Below are 25338 nucleotides of genomic sequence, written 5' to 3' on the forward strand. Positions count from 1 at the left end.
AGCGCACTATGGAGTTTCTGAAGGCAGCGAAGAACTACACTTCCCAATGCTCTTAAGCAACGGAAGTGATTTAAGAGAAGACAGCGAGTGTTAGAGGGTTCGGGTCAAAAATGGCCGAATACTTAATTTCGATATCCTGGACTGAGGGCACGTGAGAATGGGTGCAGGCAATGGCCATCTGGGGGCCGGGAGCGGCACACTTGGTTTCCTCGTTGCTAGGCGGAGTGGGACGGTGTTTCTGGGGTATCTGGCCTCCCTGGCCCTCGTTTCACCTCTGTCTCTGCACCTTTTCCGGGTTGGTTAACTGCTCTTTGGAAGATCGAGGCTAGCTGGCTACACTACAAACCGACTTTCTGGCACGGAGCCTGAGGGGTTAACGCCTCTCGGCCGTCCCCCTCCTGCTGTCCATCATTACGAGGTCCCGCCTTTTCCGGGTTTCTTAGGCCCACCCTACCGCCGGCTTTTTTCTTATCGGACCTGTGCGAGTTCCTCCCCCAGCCTTCAGGCCCTCCTCCCACGAACTTGCCCACGGCCCCGAACGTACAGACTACACCCCTGGGATGTCTCTCACTTCTTGGCCCTCCCTCTTCTGGTTTCCTTAGGGACAAGCATCGCTGATGCATTCAGGATGCTTAGGGTTCTCTGGTGCAAGGTCCCACCCCAGTCCCTTTGCACGTAGTACCCCTCTTTGCTCAGGCCCTGCCCCTCTTAAGGTTATTCGGAATATAGTGCTGCTCAGCCTGCACCGGAATGCACAGAACACCGGCCAAACCGCAGAAGGATCACACTGTAAGGGAGGGACCGGTCTTGGGGGCAGGGCGGACAGTCCTCAGCAGACCATCCCTTGATTCCACCCTATCGTCTCCTCCAGGTCACGTGAGCAACGTGGAGGTGCAAGAACACTATAAGTTCTCGGAGGTGAGGGCTGGCAGGGGTGGGTTGAGTTTCTTGTGGGCCAGGAGTTCAGCTGAACACCTCCTGGTCTCCGCAGGAGTTCCTGGAACTGCAGGAGAAGTATGGAGAGATTGAAGTGATGAATGTGTGCGACACTTAGGAGACCAGCTCGTGGGCAATATCTGTGTCAAGGTGCCTGTTTTCCCCCCATTAGAGCCCAGAAATGGAGGCATTTCTATACCTAAAGGCCACCACTGAAGCCTCATAGCTTGAGGTCCATCACTAAATCCAGTCCAGCCCCAGAACTGCTAACTAATCCCCTGAAGATTTCGGGGTTTGACTGCTGACCCTGACTGGCTTTGCAGTCAGTTTCCGTGTGAAGAGGATGCCGAGCAGACAGTAGCTGAACTCATTAACTGTTCATTCAATGGGCAGGCTGTACATACTGAGCTGTCTCCTGTCACTGACTTCTGGGAGTCATGTTGTTGGCAGTATGAGATGGGGTATGGCAGTACAGGGGTGGGATGGGCACCTGGAATCCCAGACTCCTGTGTGTGTGTGTTGGTGGGGCTGCCATTCATAATGTACTCCATCCATCCGTCTATCCTCAACCCAGAGAAAGTACCTGTGGTGGCTTCTGCAACTTCATTTACCTACAACCCACCTCCCAGAACCTCAGCCGGCAGCTCTATGGGCAGGAACCCAGGGGCAGGTATCAATACTTCTCAAACCCTTGCTCCTATACCCTGAGATGAACCTGATCCTATGCTCCCAAAACAATGTCTCAAGCCTTTGGTATCCTAACACTAGCACTGAGCCCCACTCCAAGACCAGCACGTAAGTCTCAATCCCCAAATCATTCTGAACCCCAAACCTAAGACCAGCTTGGATCTCCAATCTGAAATCAGCCCTGAGCACCTATCCTGAGACCACATCCAGGAACTCTAGTTACTTCATCACCTGCTCTGCTCCATGCCTCTAACCCTCCTCTCCCCACTCCTGTCCCCAGGTCACCCCTGAGGTCCCATACCCACCACCATTGCCAAGAAAGAAACCAGTGATGTTTCCCAGAAGACTAGCATGGCCGCTTATGAGATCCTGGCCTTCTTGTCCTCCATGCCTGACAGGCACAGATGTTCCTGGCCAGAAACCCTCCTCGAAGCTCCCTCAAGGCCCCAAGGCCATCTTTCCCAGCCTCTGGGGTCTACCACCCCTCCCCTAATAAAGTTCTGTATTGAGGGTTTAGAGCTTGAGCCTAGCCTTGGGCTGGAGTTTCCTTCCTCCTTCATATCTGACGAAAAGGGGAAGTAGGCGGGTATCTAGCCACAACTGCAGCTGAGAAGCTTCAGTGGGCTAAGGTCCCAACACCCTAAAAATCCCCAAGTGGGACTGGTGGGCTGGGGCTAACTTTGTGCTGGAAACTTCAGCATGTCCATCTGAGGCTTTTCAGGGGGAAGACACCTGGTTGCGGCAGGTTGGAGGATTCCCAGCCCAAAGGAGATTGGGGTTAGGAGCTAAGGTAAGGTCACTTGGAGTTGAGTGGGAGTCTCTAGTGGATGAGACCTGGGTCTTTCATCCCGATTTCCTGAGATAGGAGTTGGTAATACCTAATACTTAAGTTTACCATGTGGCAGGTGCTGTCCTAAGAGATTTTTATTTTATTTATTTTTAGAGAAATGGGAATGGAGGGAGAAAGAGGGAGAGAAACATCGATCGGTTGCCTCTTGCACGCCCCGACCTGGGGATCTGGCTGGCAACCCAGGCATGTTCCCTGATTCAATCAAACCAGCGACCTTTAAGTTTGCAGGCTGGCACTCAATCTGCTGAGCCATACCAGCAAGGGCCTAAGAGCTTTTTTAAAATCATTTTTTATTTTTCAATTACAGTTGATTCTAGTAAGGGTTTTAATTCTTCATAATAACCCTATGAGACAGGTGGTATTAGCCTACTTTATGGATGGAACATGGCAGAAGTGGGATATGTAGCCACACTGGCTTCAGAGCCCTTGCTATAGCAATCTTGAGACCTTGTGGCCTCTGATAATGGGCTAGAAGCACGGGGCTGGGGGTAAATCTCTGACTTCCACAGGGGCCTAGGGGTTCCTGTGCCCTCATATCCACCACTTCCTTCTTCCTGGTTTCCTGGAAAAGTGTCAAAGGCGCTGTGGTGGAAAGTCCTGTGGTTGCGGGCTCTCTGGCTGCAGGCCCTGCCCGGATGGGGCCCCAACGCCTCCTCTTGTCTGCGGCACTGTTCTTGGCCCAGATGATGCCGCAGGAAGCCTCCCAGCATTGCGGCCGCCTTGAGTACTGGAACCCCGACAACCTGTGCTGTGGCAGCTGTCTGCAGCGCTTTGGTCCACCTCCATGCCCTGGTAAGGAGCACGAACTGAGCGGATATGTACGCATATGTTTGTGCTGAGTGAGGGGGTAATAGGAAACTGGAGAAGGACAGAGGTTTGGGAGCCTTGCTTTGGGGTAGAGTTGGTGGGCCTTAAGCACATAAGGTATGGGGGTTGAGCCAGTGAAAAAGGGTTACATGAGGGCCACCGCTAAGGTTTTGTGGCCTGTTAGGTGGGGTCCAGACAGTGAGGGAGTGGTGATCTATGCAAGTCAAGTCCCTGCATGGGCACAGCTTGGTGTGGAAGCGGGAGGGGCATTAAGGTGGCGGGGTGTGTGGAGAAAAGGTTTCAAGACTGTCAGGGCAAGGGTTCGGAGGGGTGGGCAGGTCCACGGATGGGTGGGTAGAGTACAAGGGGCGAGGCCTGCTGGGGTAGGACAAAGGAGAAAGGATCTTGCAGAAAAAGTGGGTCTTGGAAGCCACATATGAGACCCTGTCTTCCACTAGACTACGAGTTTTCGGAAAACTGCGGGCTCAATGACTTTGGTGATCACGTAAGGCACCCCTTCAAAAAGTGTCCTCGTGGGCAGTGCAACCCCGACAGCGCGGAGCTATGTAGCCCCTGTGGCAGCAGAGCCAGGGCCCCCACTCCCACGGGAACCCAGCGGCGCTGCGGAGAGGTGCTGGTTGGGCTCTGGGCTCTGGACTGCTTGGGCAAGGTGTAGTCTGCTGGAGGTGGGGTGGGTGTGGTCTGGATCAAAGGAGGTGGGTAGGCCCGCTGAAGAGGATGGGGTGGGGACATAATTATCTGGGGGTGACTAGTTAGGGTTAAAATAGTGTGCGGGCTGATCAGGCGGGATGTGGCCCTGTGGAGGATTATAAGGAGGGGGTTTGGGCTGAGGAGATAGGAGCAGGCAGGGTCTACCTCCTGCTTCACTCCAGTTCCCTATTTCCAGAAGCCGGCTCCTACTAAAGAGCCCTGTCCCCTGAAGCCTGAAACACCCAGTGTCCTAAGCTCCCAGGAATCCAGCTCACTGGCAATTTCCAGCCCACCGTGGACATCTGAGCACACTGCCCCTTGGCAGGGCTTGCTAACCATTGCCCTGCCCCTGGTGCTGGTTCTGCTTGTGACTTCAGCCACCATCATCCGGCTTGTTCAGCAAAGGCATAGCTCCCATCACCACAGGAAAGCTGTCCACCCCTATCCTGACTCGGCTTGTGGTGATCCCAACACCTCTCCACGTTCTCTGGAGGCATCAGAGGCAGGTGACTGACTCAAGGAAAGTGTCTGCTTCTATTCCTGGGCAGGCAGTTGGTTAGTCTTGGGCATGCTGAGGGGGAAGATAGACTGGTAAACCTATGCTTTCTCCCCCTCATGCCTCCTTTTGTCTCCCAGAGCTGCCAAATCTCGCATCGCAGCCCCTGTCTCGCCTTCTGGATGAACTGGAGGTGCTGGAGGAGTTGATTGTGCTGCTGGACCCTGAGCCTGGGCCAGGTGGATCATTGGCCTGTGGTACCACTCGACATCTGGCTGCAAGATATGGATTGCCTGCTGCCTGGTCCACGTTTGCCTACTCACTGAGACCCAGTCGCTCACCTCTGCGCGCACTGATTGAGATGGTGGTAGCAAGGGAGCCCTCTGCTTCTCTGGGCCAGCTTGGCACACACCTGGCCCAACTGGGGCGGGCAGATGCACTGCAGGTGTTGTCCAAGCTCGGGTGATCTGGGGCTTGCCTGGCCTAGCACTCAATCAGGATTCCCTTGAAGTGCCTGTTGGGGGTCAGGGGGAGGATGACCCTTGGGTAGATGGTCCTTATTCCCTTGGAGAGCCTGTTCCCTACCAGACTCATTAAGGAGCCCTCTTGAAACATAGTCCTATTTGGGCCAAGATGTCCTCATTCCCCAACCCCCTCAGAAAAGGGCCCATCCAGCCTACACACAAGAAGACCACATGTGGGAAAGCTGGCCTCGGGTGCCTCTGGGGAACCAGGGTCCCCTCTTGAGAAATACTCCTACCACCTTTGGGAGAGCTCATCCACAGGGACCCAGCTGGGCTCTAACAATATGTAGAACATTTGTTGCTCTGAAGCCTTGACAGGCCAGACAACTTATTTCTAATCTTGAACAGTGGCTTCTCACCTACCTGTTGAAGCTGATGGCTTCCTTGGCTCCAAATGGGTGTGGGACACAGAAATGGGAGCTCCTATCTGCCCCCAGCACCATACAAACCAGAAGACCGCATCTCCAAACATTGACAGACTTTATTGTGGGGGAGTTCCCACCTGGGATCCCACCCTCTTAAATAAAAAAGTGCATAGAAAAGAAGGGATTTAGAAATTTTTGTACAGTATCTACATTCTGGGCCCCCAGGGCAGGAAGGGAGCAATTGCTGGGTGGGCTGGAGGGGTGGGGAATGGGGCCCTTGACACCTGCATGCCCACATCCACCCTGAACATGAGGGTGGGGGTGAGATGCTCTGGAAGGGACTAGGGAATCCTCCAAACGGGTGAGATGGCAGCAGGGGCGGTGGGGCGTTTGTGTGGGCAGCCAGTTTCAGTTAAGGAACCGACGGCAGCGCTTGGCGCCACAGTTGCAGGGCAGCTTGTTGCTGGCATCCTCAATGGGGAACTTGTAGTCATAGGTGAGCTCCTCACCACGCAGGATGCGGCGCAGGGCGAAGATGACGATATGCTTCTGGCCTTCCACATGGATGACTCGAGAGAAGCAGTTGGGCTCACAAGAGTGGTTGATGAAGCGGGCAGCATTGCCATGCATTGTGGCATCCACCACATCAAAGTCATCCATGCGGAACATGTAGCACCCAATACCCTACAGGGACAAGGTGGGGGCAGTCAGGTGCTCTGTTCCCATGGGTAGGTCCTGCTTCACCCACCTCATTCTCATGACCTGGCAGAGCCCACCTTCCCATCGTAGAACTTCTCCCGCTTGTCAGTCAGCACAGAGCGAATGACAATACCAGAGTATTCAATGACCATCTCGCCAGCATCGATGTTGCGCTTACAGAACAGGCCCCGCCCATGGATCGCAGATCTGCAGGGTAGGATGGGCAAGGGGAGCTCAGGGGAAGGGGGACAGAACCAAGGCAGGCCCATACCAGGGCACCTGTCATCCACCCAAGGGGCATCCTCCCCCCAACCCCACTAACCTATAGACACCCACAGCCTCTTTGGATGTCTTCTTGAGGTGGCGAAAGCGCATGGCCATGGGCAGCTCCAGGCTGGTGGCACGTCTGGTCGGGGACAGCAGTATCACACGGGCTGGTATCCAGGAATGACCTCTCCTGCCCCTCATCACCCTCTTTAGGACCCCTCCAGACTACCCCAGCATGCTGGCCTGCCCTCCATACCTAGTTGACCTGAGCTGCACCTCATCCTCCTCCTCATCACAGGTGGCACCCTCAGGTAGCACCCTGTGCTGGGAGGCCAGGAAGTTGAACATGTCAAAGGTACACTTCCTGCAGATAGAAGGGGAAAATGGAGGGAGGTTCATAGCCATTACTTTGAGATGCTACCCCCCTATTCTTGGCCTGGACCTGCTGTTGGCAGAGTAGGAGGAATACCACTACTATTGAAGACAACAAAAGGGGAATGAATGAGGTTCATTCTTCTGATATGAACTCTAGAAATAATTTCTGGAATGGCCTCGTACTCTTCTCTCAGGCCTCAGTTTCTGACCTGTACAGACTTAATTTCCACCCTTGAGATTGCCCATAGGGTTCCCCCGACCCAGGCCTCACACCCCAGACCTCTCACCGAAGATACACCTCGGCTCGGGCTGCCCCATGGGGATTCAGGGGTGGCTCTTCCTGGCCCTCTCCCTGCTGGTGGTAACGGAACTTATAGTGCTGGCAGCGCTGGGCCCCAGGCAGCTGCTCTGCCAGGAAGATGACAGCATCATGGTGGATGCCCAGGAGCCTTGCCCCACTCATTCCTGAGGCGAGAGTCAAAGGTGAGAATGCGCAAGTCACATCAGAGGCCCATCTTGCCCTCAGGGAGTCATCCCAGCCCCCAAAGTCCCTGTGGACCCCCAACTTACCACTAAAGGAGAGATGTCTGAGCCGGGCATGCCCTCTGGCCTCTTGCACCTTCTCAATTAAAGTTCTCCATGCCCCTGAGGAGAGGGCAGGGCCAGAGCAGACTCAGGATGGTATTCTGTGAGATACCTTCCCTCCCTGCCACCACTATTCCTGACTCACCCTCCAAACTCTCTGCCTCCACGCTGAACCCATCCTCACTGCTGATCTCGAAGCGCAGATGCGGGCCAGCACGTTTTGGGGCCTGGTTCTCTTTGTCCTCTGGGGATGGAGGCTCTTCCTCGGAGCTTGAAGCCTCACCTGGTCCCAGGGAGGAGGTCAAAGTAGGTAAGGATCACCCCTCCTGGAGTCAAAACCTCCTGGTTCCCCTCTGCCCTCTCTCTCTGGGCACAAGCAGACTGGGTCTGAAGGCCCCTGCTCTAAATGCCCAGTGAACCCTACCAAATTAAGACCAAACTTAATTTTTTCCTGAAGGGTTTGCAGTCCCTTTCTGTAGAACTTCTAGTGGCCCTACAGGAGACACTATGGCTTACTCAAACCCAGTCTACCATAAACATCCATCCTTCATTCTTCTGTCTCATGAAATAGTACAAATACATTAGTATTACAGGACCATACTCACAGAATCAAATACTTGTACATTATGAGCTATTTAAGGGATTTTCCAGCAGCTAAAGATTTTAAAGAGAGAGCAGACAGGATGTACTGATGTAGGAGATATAGATGTGAGAGAGAGGGAGGTGTCAAGGAAAACTCTGAGGTCTGGGGCCTGAACAACAGTTTTAACTGGAGGGTTAAAACTGTTATTTACAGAGATAATGAGGGTTGGGGAGAAACAAGTTTGGGGTAAAGGTTGAGAGCTCAGTTTGGAACATACTGAATCTGAGATTCCTCTTAGAGAAACCTCCCTGGCAACTTGCTGGTCGAGATGGTAAGCAGGCATCAGGATAAAGGAGTGTGGCTAGCAACTTGGGGGCTATTAGAATTAGAAATGGGACTTAGGGCAATGAAATTAGACAAGACCAGTCTGGACATGCCAAAGTTGACAGGTCGGGGCAATGAGGAGGCACAACCAGAGAGATGAGGAGGAGGATGGGGTTCTGGAAGCCAGGAAAGAAAGTGCTTCAAAGAGGGAGGGACCCGCACATCAACTGCTGATAGCTCATCAGTTTGTGGGCTGAGGGCTGACCACTGTATTTGGGTGGAGTGGGGGTAATTTAAGTTTGACTGGAGCACACTTTAGGAGAGGCAGGACTCACATGGTCACTCTCCCCTCATCGCTTCTCTGGGCCAACCTGCCCACATGCCCTCCTTCCCCTAAGCAAGATTCTAAACCTGACTGCTGCTGTGTGACCCACATCATCTCTAGGCCTCAAGTGCTCCTGAGTCCACCTCTAACTTCTACCTCTTCTTAGCCCTCTCCCATCCTAACCTCCATTCTGCTACCTGAACATTCTCTCTTTGCCTTCTTTCCCAGTGCTCATTCTAGGATGCAGTGCACTATCTAATGTACATGTATGTTTCCTCTACCAAAATGTGGTATGCTCTCTAAGGGCAGTCAGGGACCTGTCTGTCATGGTCACTGTCACATCATCATGCCCTCTCCGACCCCATAAGCAGTCTTTCAGTTAAGTGGTCTCAGTCTATCTCATGCCACTTCCATGCTCAGCAACTGTGATCTACGTAATGAAAAAATTCCCATGTTGGGACAGGACTGGGGCCACTAGAAATTCCAAACCTCAGGCTGCTTGATAACCAGCTTACTTGGTTGCAGCCCTCTCTCTCTCAAGGCCTTCCTTGACCTACAGAGTATTTCTCCTCCAGCTTCACTGAGATTGTCCAAATGATTCCAAGTGCCCTCATCCTGTGCATTTCAGGTGTACCTAACCTTACCTCTCTTCCACCTCAGGGGTCTCCTATTCAACCCAGCCACTATGCCTCCTCTTACCTCCTTTGCCCTCATCCTTGGCTTTGCTGTCTGAGCCCTCATACCAAATCCCTCTAATCTATTGGCCCACCTCCTCCTCCCAGACTCCTAGCTGAGCTTTTTAGCAAGTGCCTGGGTGGTGTTTTGATTTCTTCATCAACCACTGTCTTTGATTCTAAACTCTGACACAACAGCCTCCCTAACTCGTCCCACTGGCACACATGGTACACACCAATCCTAGACCCTGCAATGTCTAGGGCACTCTGTGGCAACTGGGATTGCTGACTACTTCCTTCCCTGTGCCTCTGGGATACCACTCTCCTCTGACCTTCCTACTGTTCCCGCCTGAACTTCATCTTTGGTTTTACTAAGTACCTAAACCTCTGACCCTGGCAGACTTAGGCTCTGAAGCCCTCCCTGGGGCTCTTCGGTATACTGGACAAGACACTTTCAGTAGCCCTCTTAACTCGAACTGCAACTTCCTGTTTCTGTCACAGGCCATAAGCTCCCTGAGGGCATCTCTATAATTTTAACAACCAGCCTCAGGCCTGTTCCCAGTTGGGTGTGCAATGTGTAACACCTAGTAGTTGTTTCTCTTTTTCACTTATTTTTAAAACTTTTTATTGATTGATTTTATAGAGAGAAAGGATGGGGGAAAGAGAGAAACACTGATCTGTTATTCCACTTATTTACGCATTCACTGGTTGCTTTTTGTATGTGCCCTGACCAGGGATTGAACCTGCAACCTTGGTGTACTGGGACAACACTCTAACTAACTGAGCTACCCTGCCAGGGCCCATTAGGTGTTTTTCAAAGTGTTATCAATTCTCCACTGTATCTATCAGTTACTCAGCTGAGCAAGCACAAGGAAGAAAGAGAGGAAAAGGCCAGTCCCTACCTGAGTAGTGGTGCCACTGGGATTCAAGCAGCAGGTCAGGGGGACCATCAGGAGCCTGGGGAGGACCATCTTCTGGAAGTGGAAGCAGAGGGGACTGGTCCTGGAGGGGCCTATGAGAAGAGACCTGTCAGAAGAGAGAAGGGACAGAAATCCCAGAGCTTCCAGGGCAAAGGCACTGGCCACTCACCTCAGGCTTTCCTCCCCGGGATCATCGAGGTTGAGAATTCCACGCACTGTGGGCGTTTTCATCCTCACTCGGCTAAACCTGGTGGTGGGGGGGAACCACGAGAAGCCTGAGCTGCCTTCTTCTGCTGAAGTCCCTTGCCCGCCTCCACAGCCTTAGCATACTCACTCACCCGCTGCCACTAAGCCCTGGACCCTGAGGGGGATCCTCCAAGGCCTCTCCTTCTTCCTCCAGCCGGGGGGTCTTGCTCGGGGGAGGTGCTGGTGGGGAACGGCCAGAGAAGGTGGACACCCTTTTGACACGGATGGCCTGGCGGGGCGGACTGGAGGGCCCACTGCTCAACACCAGCGTCAGTGGAGGGGGCGGTGGAGGCGGGGCAGGGCGGACCACACCTACCACTGGCAACACACCCAGCAAGGGTCCTGGGGGCAGAGTCCAGGATGTGGGGGCCGTGGTGGGAATGGGAGGGGAAAGAGGCAGCTGCTTCACTGGGGGGGAGACAGTTTCACCCTCCCCAGCCATCTTCACAAACACTTGCCCCAGCTTGTTGACAAGAATGATTTTGGATGTGGCGGGTTTGGGGGGCTCAGGGGCAGGGCCCAGGCTCAATACTCGAACCCCTGGAGCCCCAGGGAGCCAGGCAAACGTCCGAGTGGGATCAGCTGGGCTAGAGGGCAGGCCCTGGGGGGGTTGACTGCCATTGGCCAGGGGAGGTACTGGGGGGAGTGGCTCCTCTCTGGGCCTAGTATCTACCTCCCCAGACCCGCCTAAGTTCTTCAATACAAAATCCACAATTTCTGATGGCAAGTCCTCAGGAGGTCGCACCCTGTCCCCTGCAGCCCCGATGACCCCAGCCCGGCCTGCTCCTGGCCCTGAAGGAGGAGTCCCCTGACCCCGAGGCTGCTGGACAGCCTCAGCCTCGCTGTCTGTGCCATCATCCACTCCGTCCAGCTGTTCGATGCGAGGGGTTCCAGGGACAGTGCCAGAGACCAAGGGAGGGCCAGACACAACAGTCACAGGGAAGTGGATGTAGCGGGGGATAGGGCTGGCCTCTTCCTCTGAGCTGTCCCCTGGGCCTGCATGGCTGCTCCCCACTGTCCCTGTGGCCACAATCTCTTCCTGAAAGGGCTCAGTCCCCAGCAGGCTGGCTGCAAAGTCCAGGTCAGCAGCACTCAGTCCTGACACCACCTCCATGTCCTCAAAGTCTGGGCCCAGGTCTTCAGGGGGTGGTGGAGATGGGGCAGGGCCAGGGGGAGCCAGCTCCCCTGAGGTAGGTGTAAGGGCTCTAACAAATGAGGTAGGAGGGGGCACCCTGAGCTGAGGAGAGGTTCTGAGAGGGGGAGAGGCCCGCCGTGATGGTGGCAGCCTAGGGGCCAGGGGGCTGGGACGACGGGAGCGTCTGGGGGGAGCTGGGAAGTCCGGGTCTCCCACTGTAGGGATGTGGTGGGTCAGAGAAGATGGACTTCCTGTGGGGGGAAGGGTCATTGTCAGCCAGGTGCTCCTGCCTCACCTGCCCCATCCCTCCCCTGAGTACTCCCAAGTACTCACCAGGTGAGGGCAGGGGTCCAAAAGAGACACCCCCCAAGGGCCTCCGGGATGGTGAGTAGTTGGGCACTTTGATTCGAGCCCCTGAAAAGGAGCGGGGAGCTGGAGGGGCACTGCTTGGATCTGACCGAAGAGTGGGATCCAGGTTCTGAATAGGTGAGTGGTGTTCAGGAGCTCCAGGGATAAGGGCATCTGTATCTGGTGGGGGGTTGACATGATCTGGGGGCTCTGAAGAGGCAAGAAAACGGTATCAGGGATGGCGGGGGTTCTTTATCAAAGCCCTTCCTCACATGCCCTCCCTTTTGAGCCAACTGCACCTGATCTGCCCCTGTCCCTGACCCAGTCACGAGCACTATTTCCCAGTCATCACCCTGGACCCAAACCCCTCCATGGTTTTTGCAAAACCTCCACATGCACCTGGGTCAGGGTCCCTTTGTGACCCTTCCTCAGACATCCTTTGCCATCTCCTCATTTCCTAGCTGCCTGCTGCTCTGATTCGTGTCCTACACAGCATAAGGGGCACCACCCTCTCTCCAGCACAGCCAGTCCTACCACTTTCTTACCTACACTGTACATCCCTGCCACATGAAAGGCATCTGCCCTATCCTGGCACTTTTGGCTCCCCATTATTTGGCTCCACCCAACCTGTGTAGCTGATGTAGCTGTGTAGCTGTGCTGCCTCCTCCCAACATTCTCGTTTCCATCCAGGAGAGCTGCACCCTCCTCCCCTCTCCACTTCATGTCAGACTCTAACCTGGAACAAACTCCTTACCTGCAAACACAATCCCAATCTCTTCCTCCTCCCTTTCAGCCCCCAATGGCCTCTCCCTTTACCAATCTCCAAGCCCATTCTTTGCTCTGTCATCCAGTCCTCAGCTACATCCCTCAGTGCCATGGTGGCTGTGAAGGTGCCAGATTGGGAATCGAGCAGATCAGGTTAGAATCCTGGCTCCACCACTATGTTACTGTGGAGAGCGACTACCCTTTCGAGCTGCAGTACAGCGGAGCTTGTACCTTCCTCAGAGAGCTGTGGGGAGCATTACATAAGCATGGAGCCCTGAGTCAGGTGGCCCTAAAGGCTCCTTCCATTTGTACAGAAGTTGTCACCACCTCCCCCACCCCAAAGCTGGTAGCATGGTGCTCTCCCCTCACTTCCTGTGAAATGCTAAGCATAACCCCTGGCACAATATTAGGTTATGTTATTGCCATTACAATGAAGGAAAGAATGGCAAACATCCTGGAGTATGTTCAGGGGAGAGGAGAATAAAGATTGAGAGGGTGGCATTCAGGGTAGAAAATGAGGTAGTTCTAAGGCCGTACCAGTGGAAGGGGTGGGGCTGTGCACAATGGTCTGGTTTTCCTCTGCTGCCTCCAGGTGAACTGGCTCTTCCCTTGGCCCCCATGGCCGATACTCAAGAATTCGGCACCGATACCAGCAGCGCCGCCGAGCGTCCACTGTGCTCCAGTACAGACGGGAGCACCTGTCAGGTGGGTGTGTGTGGGATACAAGGTCAGGACAACTTGGGGAAATGAGGTCTAGTCTTGCAGTCCCAAACCCCACCAGTTCCTTCTGGACTGCTCACTGGTAGCCAATGGGGAAGAGCCGTCCCTCGCAGTCGGAGAGATCAGACAGAGTACCCAAGGAGTCAATTCGGATCGAGCCTACAGGGCAGAAGAGAGGTCAGGAGGATGGGGCCAGGCAGGGTCAGGAAGAGCACACTAGAGAGCACCCTAGAGAGCAAGAGGCTTACCGATGAGCACGTTGATGGCATCAGGTTCCAGCCCTGTCAAGAACTTTCGCTTGAAATTGATGCCCTCAAAGTCCACGTAGACTCGGCGGAGAACATCAAAACCATCGGGGGTCACGATCTCCTGGTGGATGGCAAATGGGGTTGCTGGATTGGTGGTGCATGAAAGGGACGGTAGGAAGACTCTATAGGCAGGGACTGGATAGTTAGGGGCTTGGCTAAAGGACACGGGAGCACAAGAAGCACTGAGAGGCAGCAGGGGTCCCTGAGCGGAAGGGGTAAGAGAGAGCAATGGGGAGCTTCCTCCCCCACAGTAATGGCCCACCTTGCCATCCAGCAGATCTGTGTGTTTCTGACAGAAAACTTTCTTGTCATCCTGGAAGATGCAGTAACTGGCCCGGGCACACATGAAGTGGAAATTGCTGAGGCAGGAGGAAAGGCAGCAGCCTACCGTGGCTCCAGGCTTTAGGCAGAGCTCACAGCGCTGCGGGTGGAAGGGGCTGCTGAGGGGAGAAGCCAGTGACCGGGGCCAGGGCCTGACGCTCAGCATCGCTGTCCTTGAGATTCTGCTTGGACCCCTGTCTAGCCAAGTACTTCACAAAGCAAGGAAACTCACTAAACATAACCTCTCACCTAGCTACATCCAGGGCCACGTTCACATCAAAACTATTTCAGATTTTTTTGAGGCAGAGTGTTGAAAAGTAACAGTTAACACTTGAAGAGTGGCATTTACCACCTTTGTCACATAATTCTAATATAAACCTATACTATTTCATTTAATCCTCACATCTGCCCCCTGCAGTAGGTACCTCTATCATTCCACTTCCTGACAGTGAGCTTGAGAATTCTACAGGTCCCACACTAGTGAGGAGGGATTCTAATCCAGGGAACACCTCAACTCATGGGGACATATTAAGAGATAAATGCCATACTGTATGGAAAGCATCTAGCACAAGATCAATCAAAAGGTACTTTTCTAACCTTTTGACAGAGGGCACAAAAAAGGGGGGGCTGGTGAAAGCCACTCTCTCTCCCACACCAGAGTCCTGAGACAACCAAAAAAGGTATCTAGGACCCGTAGTGAAAAGACCTGCTGTGGTAGAGACTGTGAAATAAGAGCTGTCACCACTGAAGGAGGGGCCCTACCCAAAACCCCAAGGGCTGCCCACCTCTCCAAGCCCGTGCCCTCACCATCTGCCTCCCTCGAGCCACAGCAGCATGCACATTCTTGAGGGAACCATCGTTTTCCTCAAATACTTCAGCTGACCAAATGGCACAGTTAACATGTGTCCACTCATTCTGCCCGATGTACAGGAGCCGCCCTGCCTCCTAGGGGCAGAGGAATGATGTGAGGAGACGCCCCAGGGACCAGCCCCCACAACCTAGGGCTTCACACAGTAACCCTTACCTTAGAGTCTGCATCACCATATTTGAGACAGAGCGCACACTGACGAGGGTCCTCCAGGTGTGAGAAAACAACTGAATCCTTTCCCTGGAAAACTAGGAGTGTGGGAAGGGAGGTCTAAGTAAGAATCAGCACCTGGAGCCTGGCCCACCAACTCAGGGGTTCTAGTTCCCAGCTCCCACTTCCCAATACCTGCTGAAGGGTCCCCTGGAGGCTGCCCTGATTCTGGGGTCTCTGGTTCCTGCTGCCTCCACTGAGCGTAGACATGGTCCAAGGATGGGGGCAACACGGCATTGGGAAGGACTCCACTGTGGATAGGGCGGGTTAGCGTCTGACATGTTTAACAATGGCTAAACTGGGGTCCACTCACAATCTCAGCCTAAACATGCCATGACACCTTTTTGTCTTCTCTCCATGTGGCATTTCTCTCAGTCTCCCAAACAAGCCAGGCCCTCTCATGCCACCTTTGGCACATGAAATGCATGATGTTCCTCATACCTGGTATACTCTCCCTCCACATCTCAGCTCAGATATCATCACTTTTAGGAAGTCTTAGGTCCTAGGCTCCAGCAGGCACCACCCCTGGGCTTCCTCATCATCACCCTGACCATCTGGGTCATCAGTCCTGCCCAACCCCCCCATACATAGCTCACTCACTGCTGTCCTCAACACTGCCTGGCACAAAGTGAGAGCTAACTCCACAGTCTGAATCTTTGCTAATCTACAACCACTGCAGACTGTCATCCAAGTCCCTCCAGACCCCAACTCTGCTCCTTGTCCATTCTCAGACTAGTTTGACCCTGGATTCCCAACAGATGCCCTTGGGCTTTGCCCTCACTCCCTGGTTCCCTTCCTGTTACCTAGCCTTACTCACTTTGGCAGCCGGGTACTCCGTCGCCAGTACTTGGGGTCGTGGGCGTCAAACCAGCCAAACGTAGACTCTAGCAGCTGGGAAGTGGGTAACAAAATGAGAAGAACTGGCTTTCCCAGGAAGGTTGACAGAGGAAGGATCTGAAGGACCCACTCTCTCCTCCCCACTACCACTGAAGCCACCCTAATAGCACCTCCCAAACAGCTCACCTTCAGCAGGAGTCCCTTCATCTGGCCTCCAGCCCGGTGCTCTGAGGTCTCTCCTTCTTCCGAATGTCTCATCAGGATGCTCACTAGATCCTCCATGAAGCTGTGCTGTAAGGGGGCTTGTCAGGATCTATACCCCTGCCCAACCCCAGCCCTCTCCTCCTGGCATCTACCTGTTCCGCTCAAGTGTCCCACTCACCACAGATTTATAGTAGCCTTCCTCAAAGCGCTGACTCACAGCCTGTAGATCACAGGGCCCTGGGTGCAGTTGCTTTCCACCTTGTCCACACTGCAAAGAGGGGAAGTCAGCAGGGCTGGTGCTGGGCCTGGCCCCACCCCACCCTGCTGCCCAAGCCCTCCAGACCTGGGTGCACAGCAGCAGTGGGGCCACCACCTTGGAGCTCAATAGGCCCTGGAGCACCTGTTGCAAACCCCCCTGCAAGGCCCCACTCAGGGCCTCTCGCCAGCGGGGGTGCGTGGCCCCAGCACATGGTCCACAGGTGTACAACACTGAGTCTGGCAGCCCTGAAAGGATCTCATAGTCTTCATCTAGAATAACCAGAGTAAGAAAGGAGAAAATGGTTTGGGGCTCCCAACAGCTGCTAAGTTGTCAAGAATATTTAGCCCACCTGTCCTTTGAGGGCTTGTGGAGGGGAGCAGGACAGGGATCCCCACAGGGCTGAGGTTCACACCTCTGGTATTCCACTTACTCACCTGAGAGCCCCTCGCACTTGGCATGCACCCAGTGGTCACACTGTGCACACTGCATCATCTTGCTCTCATAGTCATTGTCTTCATAGCAGCGTGTGCAGATTGGGCAGTAGTTTCCTAAAGAGAGAGAGAAGAGGGCAAGTCAGAGGGGCTGGGGCTATTACCTGCCCCTCAGAATTTCTATCATAGGGGTAAGGAGCACCATCCCTCGACTGCTACATGGGCTGCCTCCATTATGGTCCATCTTGGGTCCCCTACTATTCCCAAAAAGCTAGCTGAGGATATGGATGAGGATAAGGCCTGTTTTTTTAAACCCGCAGCCCCAATGTTTCATAAGAATAGGGCCTTGCTAAACATGGTGCCTGAACAAATGAGGAAAGCCCAGGTTTTCAAAGGGCTCAGTGGAGACTTAAGGTTCCAGAAAGAATTTCAGGCACTACCATGCAGATGGGGTCCCAGGCCCTCCACCTCCACTGCCCTCAGAGAGGCTGTGTCCCCATTTTATGTACTGGATGGGCTTCTACGGAAGAGTACCATAAACAAAGATTACATAGCTAAAAGGGTGGAAAACCACTAGAAGAGAGCATCTGTTCTAACTGCCCGTGTAGGAGCCTGGCCCACTCCCCAGTGGGCCCCCAGGGCCCCTGCCAAGTCCCCACCTTTCTCATAGAGCTGGGTGCACCTGGGGCAGAGGCTGTAATCTCCAGACCACTCGACGTCCCAGTTCTTGCCTGGAGTCGCCCCACAGCTTTTACAGCGCACACAGGCTGAGCAGATCTGGGAAGGTAGGGGGCAGGGCAATGTTAGGAACAGAGCCAAACACCAGACTATAGCAGTGCAAAGGGGAAGATGGGCAAAGAGGAGTGGATGGTAGGCAGAAGATAGGTAAGAAAGGAAGGATAAAAGAACAGAAGAGGAATAAAGCAGGGAGACTGGTGATGGGACACCTGGGAGGAGTGGAGGTTAGGCCAGAGCAGGGGATTCAGGGCCTGGGACTATGGAACCCACGGTCCCCTAAAAACATGACATGCAAATTCTTGCCCATGTGAAATTCCTGAAGAAAAAATGTTATGTTTATCAAGTTCTCAAAAGAACCTCCAACTTTCCCCTCTTCATGAGAGTCCTAGCCTAGAGCAAGGCTGAAGATGGTGGCAGAATTAATCAGAACTCCAAAGCAAGAGGTGTGGGCCCCATCTCTCACCCAGTGGCGCCTTTTGCGTGTGGCCCGGGTTGGGTAGCTGGGCCCCAGGCAGGCTGGGTGGTAAGCATGGCGGCAGCGCTCACACTCCAAGAGGTGCTGTTAAAAGTTGGAGAAATACAGCAATGGCAGGATCTGCTGGCACAGGGATACCTCTTTCCTCCACTCCTTCACCCACTCCCTTGGCTCCAGGGCCCAAACCTTGGATCCTCGGCCTTTGCGTCCACAGACATGGCAGAACTTGCAGCGGCGGCAGCACCAGGTGTCATGATGTTGGGGTAGGGGCCGCTCAGCTTCCTCCAGGCAGAATGGGTGGAAGGGGTCACAGCAGACTTGGCAGAACACCAGCTGGGAATAGGAGAGTGAACGATAAGCACAGTGTGAGGCCAGGAGGCCAGGGCATGAGAAGCTGCTAAGCAGGCCCAAGAAATCAGACAGTAAGGGCTAAGGGAGACTGGGGAGGTTATGAAACAAGGCAGAATCCAACCTCATGCAGGCCTTTGCTGGCACACAGCAAGCACACCATAGGTGGTCCCCCTGGTACGGAGGTGAGCACACTCAAGCCTCCCATCAACCACACGTTCTCCAGATCACAGTCTTCCTGATGGAAAAAGAACACATGGGATCAGAGAACAGTCAATAACATAAAAGTCAGATCCATCTATCTTAGAGCCCTCACTTCTCAGACACAACAAGTTTCCTCCAACCATAGTCCTTGACATCCTCCCCTCCCAATGCCATACCTTGAAATCCACACGAACCCTGTGCACACCATCAGGGGATTTCTGTTTTCCAGTCCAGCCATTGGGAAAAGAAGCAAAAGGACCAGGAGCCAAAGCATCCTAGGGAAGGATGGTGGTGGTCAGAAGGCTGCCCACCCCACCTCTACAGGCTTCTCTCCTTGCTACTCTCTCTCCCAGTCTGCCTGACCCTGTATTTTGCCCAAATCCTTTGCCTTCCAGGACAGGCTTGCCTCACTCCCCAGGGCCTGTTTTCTGGTGTGGACACACCATGGCACTCAGATGAGCCTGTTACTCTGACTTGCCAGGAAGCTTCTGGAGGGCAGGAGCCATGTCTTCCACAGGGCTCAGCATTCTTGGTGTGGGGCTGTGCTCACCTTGTCCAGGCGCCTCCGAGCCTTGAGCTGCAACACAGGCTGCAGGGTGGGTTTGCGGGGCCGGCTCTGCTCCTCAGGTTCTGGCACTGGTAGCTCTAGGCAAGACACATGAGCAGTGAGGTTCCCTCTCCTCCCTGCCCCACTGCCCCTTTCACAACCCCCAAGTGTTACCTGGATCTCCAGGACCTTCTTTAACCAAGGGCTGCTAGGATTATCCTTAGTTAGGCCTTGCTCAAAAAGCTACTAAATACTCCACACACCAGCTCCCCTGTCCACTTAAGACTACTTCCTTCTCTGCACTCAGCTACTTTCTCTACCACTCCCAAAGAACACTGGAGTCAGAGCCCCGTCCCTTCCACACACAAGACGCAGGACTGACAGAGGAAGCAACAAGCAATTCGCACCATTCTCTCGCGGGGCCCGACGCCGGGGAGCAGGAGGACCCCCGGGCTCTGAGTCATCCGAGTCCTCGAAGATATCATAGGAGGGTCGCTGTTTGACGCAGCGCCGGGCTGACTTGCGCTGCAGTAGGAGGGAGTCCTGCTCCTCGGGCCCTGGGGGGGCCACCACCTCCTCCCGGGGCCCCCCAGCTCCCGCCCCCCGGCGTGGGCCTGGAGGACCAGGGGAGGCCTCAGGAGATTCATCGGAATCCCAGGGCAACAGCGTCTTCACTATCGTCCGGCCTGTGGGAACAGGGGACTTAGTAGGATCTGAGCTCAGCCAGGAACATGGGACATTTGGATAGAGAAAACCCAGAAAGTGGGGCAGAAGAGAACAAGTATGAGAGAAACAAAAGCATACAACAGAAAGAGACAAAGGTGGTACAATGCAAAGATAAGGAGAGGAGAGAGCAAAGAAAACATAGTTTCCTCCATACCACGAATCTAAATAAGGTTCTTAAATAGTCCCTAAAACCTGTTACCTTTTTTAGCCAGCCGCTCCATCTTCCGAGCCTCTATCTTGTCGCACTTCCGGTATCTGGGGAGGGGAGCAGCACGTCACCAGGGTAGGGGACTGGTGGTCTGGGGGAAGAGAGGAAGCTCTCCACAAGGATGCCAATCCCACTGCTCTGGTGGGGCAGGGGGCCTTGGTGACAAACCACCATGGATGGAAACAAAAACTGAACCCCAGCTACTCACACACAGCACTGCTTCTTGGTGTTAGGGCCCCCAAACTTGGGCTTGTCCAGGCAATTGACACAGGAGCCACAGTCCTGCACACGCAGGCAGCCCCGACAGTGTCCACATCGTGCCATTCGCATCTTCTTGCCATGATGGGAGGGCAGTGAGCGCCGTGGTGTATGGGCCAGGGCACCTCCAGACCCTGCAGGCTCTGAGTCTCCACCAGGCCCTGCTGAATCCACCTTTCCCTGTTGTGACTGTGATGGGACACTCTCAGTTTCAGATGCTGATGACGTATCTAGTGCAGTGGAGAAAAGGGGATGGAGCTACAAAGCCACCAGGCCTACCTCATCTCTGTTTTCTCCTACACTTCATTCAATTGGCCCTCTGGCCACTCTACTAAGCTTTTGGTGCATCCGCTTGCTCCCAGATTTGACAGAGCTGTCAAATCTCCCCAGAAAACACCTGCCCCTACCCTCTGTCGCAAGGTCCTGCCGATCCCGGAGAGGGAGAGCACTGAGGCGGGGGACATCTTCAGGTACCATGGCCCGTGCCTGACCCAGGGCCACGGCAGCATGACGGCAGACATGTTTGATGCGGGGACCTTGCACCGGGGATTCGGGGCCCTGGTGGAAGAGAAATCACAAATACATGCGAGGTGTTGCTACTTGTGCTCCTGCAAAAAGCCTCCTTCAGAGGGCCCTCCACCCATTCCATACCGATGGCCTCTCTCGCTTAGTTTCCATCGATTCATCTTCAGACTTGACAGAACCTCTATCTGAGATCTGCTTAACAGTCCCCACAACTTCCTCCATCTGCCCTCCAGGACTTGGCTGGTGGAGAAATAATAAACAGGGTCAGAGGTTGGAAAGTGAAGAAATATGGAACCAGGGAAGAAATACAGGAAGCTAAGGAACAGGGGAGGACTGGCTCTGAGGGTTCCCTGCAATGTTAGAAGGATGCAGGTGACTAAGAGATTGCAGGGAATCAAGGCTAAATGGCTGGGTGCAGGGGCCTGGGCAAAGCATCATGCTTACCAGCATCAAAGATGCCACTTTCTGCTGCTGCTGCTGGTCAATCTTGAATAGCTGCACCTTGGCTCTCTTGAGCAGGCTGAACATTTTCTCCTCTACACCAGACAGTGGTAAGGAACCCATGCCTGCAGTCTGGGCCTTTTCCAGTGGTGGCAGCTGCTGTGGTGGTGGTGCCTGGGGCAGCTGCTGGGTTTGCAAGACCTGCAGAGGCTGCTGTAGCTGAGCCTGAGGCTGCTGCCCATTGCTCACAGCTGGAGCCCCAGGTGGGTGCACCTCAGCCTTAACTGGGGCGGTGACCACAGGGGCAAATCGAGGCAGGCTGAGATGGTTGGTGCGGCCCACTGCCCGTGGCTCAGGCTCAGCTGGAGATTCATCAGCGGGAGGTGGCTCTGGCTCAGGGGCTTCAGGGGCCCCAAGAGGAGGAGTAGTAAGCACCGATTCATAGATCTTCAAGTGGGCTTCACTTGGGGTAAATTGAGGAGCCCGAAGGAGCAGGGGCCTCCGGGATGGAGTGACAGGAGCAGGGGGTGGGGGTGGGGGTGGGGCTGGGGGAGGAGCAGGGGGAGGAGGGGGCAGTTCCCGGGTCAGTGAGGTCCAGCGAAATGTGGGTTCCCTTAAGATGGACCGTCTCTTTTCAGGGAGTGGGACTGGGACAGATGGAGGAGTTGGGGTACACGGTGGAGAGGGGGCTGGTGCTGGTTCCTGGGGGGCAAGCAGGGAGATGGCAACAGGAGGCCGTGGAGTAGGTGAGACCTCCACCTTTGGGGGTTTGGAGGGGTCTTCATCCATAAATCGTCGGGGTGTCTTGATGACACGGGAGGACCGGGCACTCACCACAGGCATAATAAATTGCCGGATGTTCTTGAGGAAGGTGGTGCTTTTGGGGGCCACAGTGGGGCTGTCTTCCACAGAGCCTCCTGTGGTGGTACTGGGGGTTAGAGTGGTAGGGGAGGTGCCCTCTGGTCCTGCCCGAGCAGCTTCCCGCTCTGCCCGTTGGCTGGGAGTCAGGGGAGGCCGGCCCCTCTTCCTGGAGCACGTAGCTGAGATGATGGGAGGGGATTCTTCCTGCTCATCTGGGGCAGGAGGTGGTGGAGGGGATGGTGGAGGTGGTGGGGTCACTGAGGGTGGTGGAAGGCAAAGTGGGGAGAGTGATACTGAGGGCGATGGAAGAGGTGGAGGAGGTGGAGGGGCTGGAGGAGTCAGGGGTGGTGAGGGCAGCTTTGCCTCTTCCTTGTCCTCGGCTAACATCATCTCTTCCTCAGCTACAGCTCTCTCTTCCTTCTCTTTCCCTTCCTCGTCTTTCTCTTCTTTCTCCTCCTTTCCCTCCTCCTCCAACTTCTGCTCCTTGTTCCAGCAAGGGCCGTCTCCCTGTCCAGATTCAACTTTTCCTTGGGGGGCATCCTGCCAGCTTTCCTCATGTCGATCTTGACCCTGACCTGATTCAAGTCCCAAGGACAATCGTCCCATCTTCACTCTTTTAGCCTTTGAAACAAACTTGATCACGAGGGGGTGTCCGCCTCGGCCTCGGCCCCTGCCTCCACGGCCTCCTCGCCCAGACTGTCCTCCACGTTTGGGGGTTCCAGGTCCTAGGCCAGGCCCCTCCTTGTATTTCCAGCTGCCAGTTCGGTGTTTTACTGGAACCACAGGAGGTGAGGGCTCAGGTTTGGGGATTGTCACAGCTGCTTCTGCCACCATTATTGCCTGTTGCTTCTTCCTGCAGGGGCCTGCTGGCCGTCCTGGGGGCCGCCCCCGAGACCGTCGGGGGGTGGAGGGCTCACATGCCCGGCTCCGGGGGGCTGGGGGTGCCTGGGCCCGCCTGAGAAGTTCAGTCAGTGCTTGCACCATCCGTTCTGTGCCCTCCTCACCCCGTTTCCGGGCAGGAGTCTTTGGGGGTGTAGGAGTCACATCTGCTAAGCGAGGAGGCGGAAGGGGTGTCATCTTATGCTTGCGGCCCCGACCTCGGGGGGCTCGACCTAAAAGGAGAATAGGTGTGGGGAAATGGGTCAAGCCAGCCCCGTAGACTAAGGAACACGCTCCAGGAGGGCCAGTCTTACTTGTCTGTTTCCCCCACAGCCCAGCGTAGCTTGGGCTTTGAACACAGAACACACTCAGTAACTGATTGAAACTTTAGCTGAGCAGGGAAAAGCTGACACAATGACTGAGAATAACATTCCTATAAAGCTACAGAGGTAGAGTTTCCCCATCACTCACCTCGCTGGGACCGGAGCGCAGAGCGCAGGGAACTGGGGGCCACATCTTCATCTGAATGAAAACCCTGAAATTCCTGATTTAGGGGGCCAAGGGTGGAGGGGAGAAACAGCAGTCAGTGCCAAAGCCCTTGTTCCACCTGAGAATCAGGTATTGAGGAATATCCCCAGCTTCCCCCTTCATGGACCCCTATTTGCAAAAGAACTAAAAGTCTGGAAGGTGAAGGGAGTAGAAAACAGGGTCTCTCCTTCCTTAGGGATGAAGACAGAGTATTCTGAATCCCCACTTCCTGTGCCAGACCATGACGGCACAGCCATCAGTAGTTTGCTGGCCCAGAAGAACACTGAACAGGGTCTTCTCAGGCCAGTCAGTAGGTACTACCATCATATTTCCTTACACTCCAACTCAGAAAAAAAGTAGGATCTCTGTTTACATTCTCTTGGGCTGTAGTTTCTTCCAGAATGAAGATGAGAAAAGGGCCTCCCAAGCATGGTGTGTATCAAATGTTTACCACATTAGGATCCCCACACACTCCTGCTTTTTCTGAGAGGCTGAGGATAAATCCTGAGCTGAACTCAGACCTGCTAGAATGCCCCATCTTAGCCTTCATTCCATTTCTCTTCAACCTGTGCCCCTAAGAGGAAGCCCTCCACCATTCTACCCTCTCTCCACTTTAGGTCAGAAGAGGAAATGGGGCACTGGTGAAACCAAGGCTATGTCAGAGGTTATGAGGCTGGGCGGGGCGGGTTACAGGTAAGAGCCCAGAGAGCCCTAGCCTGGGTCCACTAAAGCCAAGCTGCTGCTGTCAACCACCACTGGTTAGGCATGCAGTCCCCATTAACTTCCTCGCCCAAACCTCTACTGTCTTAGCTTTGCCAACTACCAAGAAGGATCAGCCCAGGACACTTCAGCATGACCCGCCACGGGCCGAAGAGCCCAGCTGCCGCTCAGGCTTCTCTCTTCACTTCTAAAGCCCCTTCCACCGACAGCTCCGTGCAGCCTACCTTCTCCCATGCCTATTTCCAGGGCCCTTTCTCTCCGCAGGGGTCCTGAGGAGCTCGCTTCCCCACGTCTCTCCACTGGGCCACTTAGACCCCTGGAAGCCCCCGGCCTCCGCCCAGCCCGGCGCTGGGAACGCCTCCGACCGTCTCACCTCATCATCGGATTCTCCGTCACTGCTCTCCTCCTCTGGCACACAGCCCCGGCTCGGGCCCCAGCCGCGGCCCCGTCCCCTGCCTCGCTGAACGCGCGGGCCGGCCCACAGTCGGCGCAGCCGGCGCAGGCCCCGGCGGAGCCCCAGCAAACGGAGCAGGGCCGTGTCCTCCCCTGGCTCAGCTCCGCCCGGCCCCGCCGCGCCGACGCCGCGCCGCAGAGCTACCCGCACTCTCTCGGCCCCACTGCCCCGTCCGCCGCGGCCCCCTCCCCCGCCGGAGCCTCGCGGCCGGCCCGGGAAGCGGCCCCGCGCGGAGCCAGGCCCCGGGCAACTGCCGCCGCCCGCCGCCGCCGCCATCTTGGCACCGTGAGAGGGGCCGGGGAGGCAGGGGGGAGGGGCGGCCCGAAAGCAGGGCCGGGGGGAGGGGAGAGGAGGGTGGGAGAGCCGCGGCTCACGACAACAATCCGCGCCGCCGCTGGTCTGGCGGGAGCCGGGGGCTGGGCCGGCCACGCGCGGGGCACCACGGGAGCGGGAGTCCAAGGCGGGCCAGCCGTCACTTTGGACCCGGCCTAAAGCGGATGGACGCCGCGTCGTGGCCGAAATGGGCTGAGGCGCAGGGGCCTCAGGGAAATGTAGTCCAGGCACCTCGCTCCTTCCGCCGGGACCTAGGACCGCGAGAGCTGGGACTGTGGGGTCCCAACCCCACCGGAGAGAAAGCTAGCTCTGG

At 55.2% G+C, this 25338-nt stretch overlaps 2 protein-coding genes across 8 annotated transcripts; one reads left to right on the forward strand and one right to left on the reverse strand.

The window, feature by feature from the left end:
• The first annotated feature begins 88 nt into the window (after nucleotides 1-88).
• IGFLR1 (IGF like family receptor 1) lies at nucleotides 89-5487 on the forward strand. 7 transcript variants are annotated; one of them, XM_045185403.3, is made up of 8 exons: nucleotides 89-789; nucleotides 872-918; nucleotides 1511-1606; nucleotides 2345-2413; nucleotides 2983-3265; nucleotides 3739-3911; nucleotides 4188-4497; nucleotides 4628-5440. In XM_045185403.3, the coding sequence occupies exons 1-8, from the start codon at nucleotides 618-620 to the stop codon at nucleotides 4951-4953; spliced, it is 1476 nt and encodes a 491-aa protein (XP_045041338.2). In that variant the 5' UTR covers nucleotides 89-617; the 3' UTR covers nucleotides 4954-5440. The 7 variants fall into 7 exon arrangements, with proteins under 7 accessions (XP_045041338.2, XP_045041339.2, XP_045041340.2 ...); XM_045185404.3 differs by having other exon boundaries at nucleotides 3739-3785; XM_045185405.3 differs by having other exon boundaries at nucleotides 3157-3265.
• Nucleotides 5475-25026, reverse strand: KMT2B (lysine methyltransferase 2B). Its single transcript, XM_053914711.2, has 37 exons — nucleotides 24612-25026; nucleotides 23462-23534; nucleotides 21254-23223; nucleotides 20936-21049; nucleotides 20692-20842; nucleotides 20235-20514; nucleotides 20018-20073; nucleotides 19500-19778; nucleotides 19096-19190; nucleotides 18722-18820; nucleotides 18466-18579; nucleotides 18180-18326; nucleotides 17982-18077; nucleotides 17440-17557; nucleotides 16784-16897; nucleotides 16434-16618; nucleotides 16269-16358; nucleotides 16073-16177; nucleotides 15867-15940; nucleotides 15185-15300; nucleotides 14996-15087; nucleotides 14779-14916; nucleotides 13913-14071; nucleotides 13591-13711; nucleotides 13423-13501; nucleotides 13160-13320; nucleotides 11843-12067; nucleotides 10467-11760; nucleotides 10298-10375; nucleotides 10111-10220; nucleotides 7448-7585; nucleotides 7288-7362; nucleotides 7005-7182; nucleotides 6599-6706; nucleotides 6398-6481; nucleotides 6153-6282; nucleotides 5475-6060 (listed from the first exon to the last, which is right to left on the reverse strand). The coding sequence occupies exons 1-37, from the start codon at nucleotides 24966-24968 to the stop codon at nucleotides 5785-5787; spliced, it is 8079 nt and encodes a 2692-aa protein (XP_053770686.1). The 5' UTR covers nucleotides 24969-25026; the 3' UTR covers nucleotides 5475-5784.
• Nucleotides 25027-25338: the final 312 nt, after the last annotated feature.

Source organism: Desmodus rotundus, chromosome 12 (assembly GCF_022682495.2).
Source record: "Desmodus rotundus isolate HL8 chromosome 12, HLdesRot8A.1, whole genome shotgun sequence".
NCBI classification, from domain to species: domain Eukaryota; kingdom Metazoa; phylum Chordata; class Mammalia; order Chiroptera; family Phyllostomidae; genus Desmodus; species Desmodus rotundus.

Coding starts and splice junctions, on each gene's coding strand:
- IGFLR1 (XM_045185403.3), top strand. CDS start 618: ATGCATTCAGGATGCTTAGGGTTCTCTGGTGCAAGGTCCCACCCCAGT. Junction 919..1,510: donor AACACTATAAGTTCTCGGAG/GTGAGGGCTGGC, acceptor TCCTCAACCCAG/AGAAAGTACCTGTGGTGGCT. Junction 1,607..2,344: donor GGGCAGGAACCCAGGGGCAG/GTATCAATACTT, acceptor GAGGCTTTTCAG/GGGGAAGACACCTGGTTGCG.
- KMT2B (XM_053914711.2), bottom strand. CDS start 24,968: ATGGCGGCGGCGGCGGGCGGCGGCAGTTGCCCGGGGCCTGGCTCCGCG. Junction 21,050..21,253: donor AAGTGGCATCTTTGATGCTG/GTAAGCATGATG, acceptor TTTCTCCACCAG/CCAAGTCCTGGAGGGCAGAT. Junction 20,843..20,935: donor CTAAGCGAGAGAGGCCATCG/GTATGGAATGGG, acceptor CTCTTCCACCAG/GGCCCCGAATCCCCGGTGCA.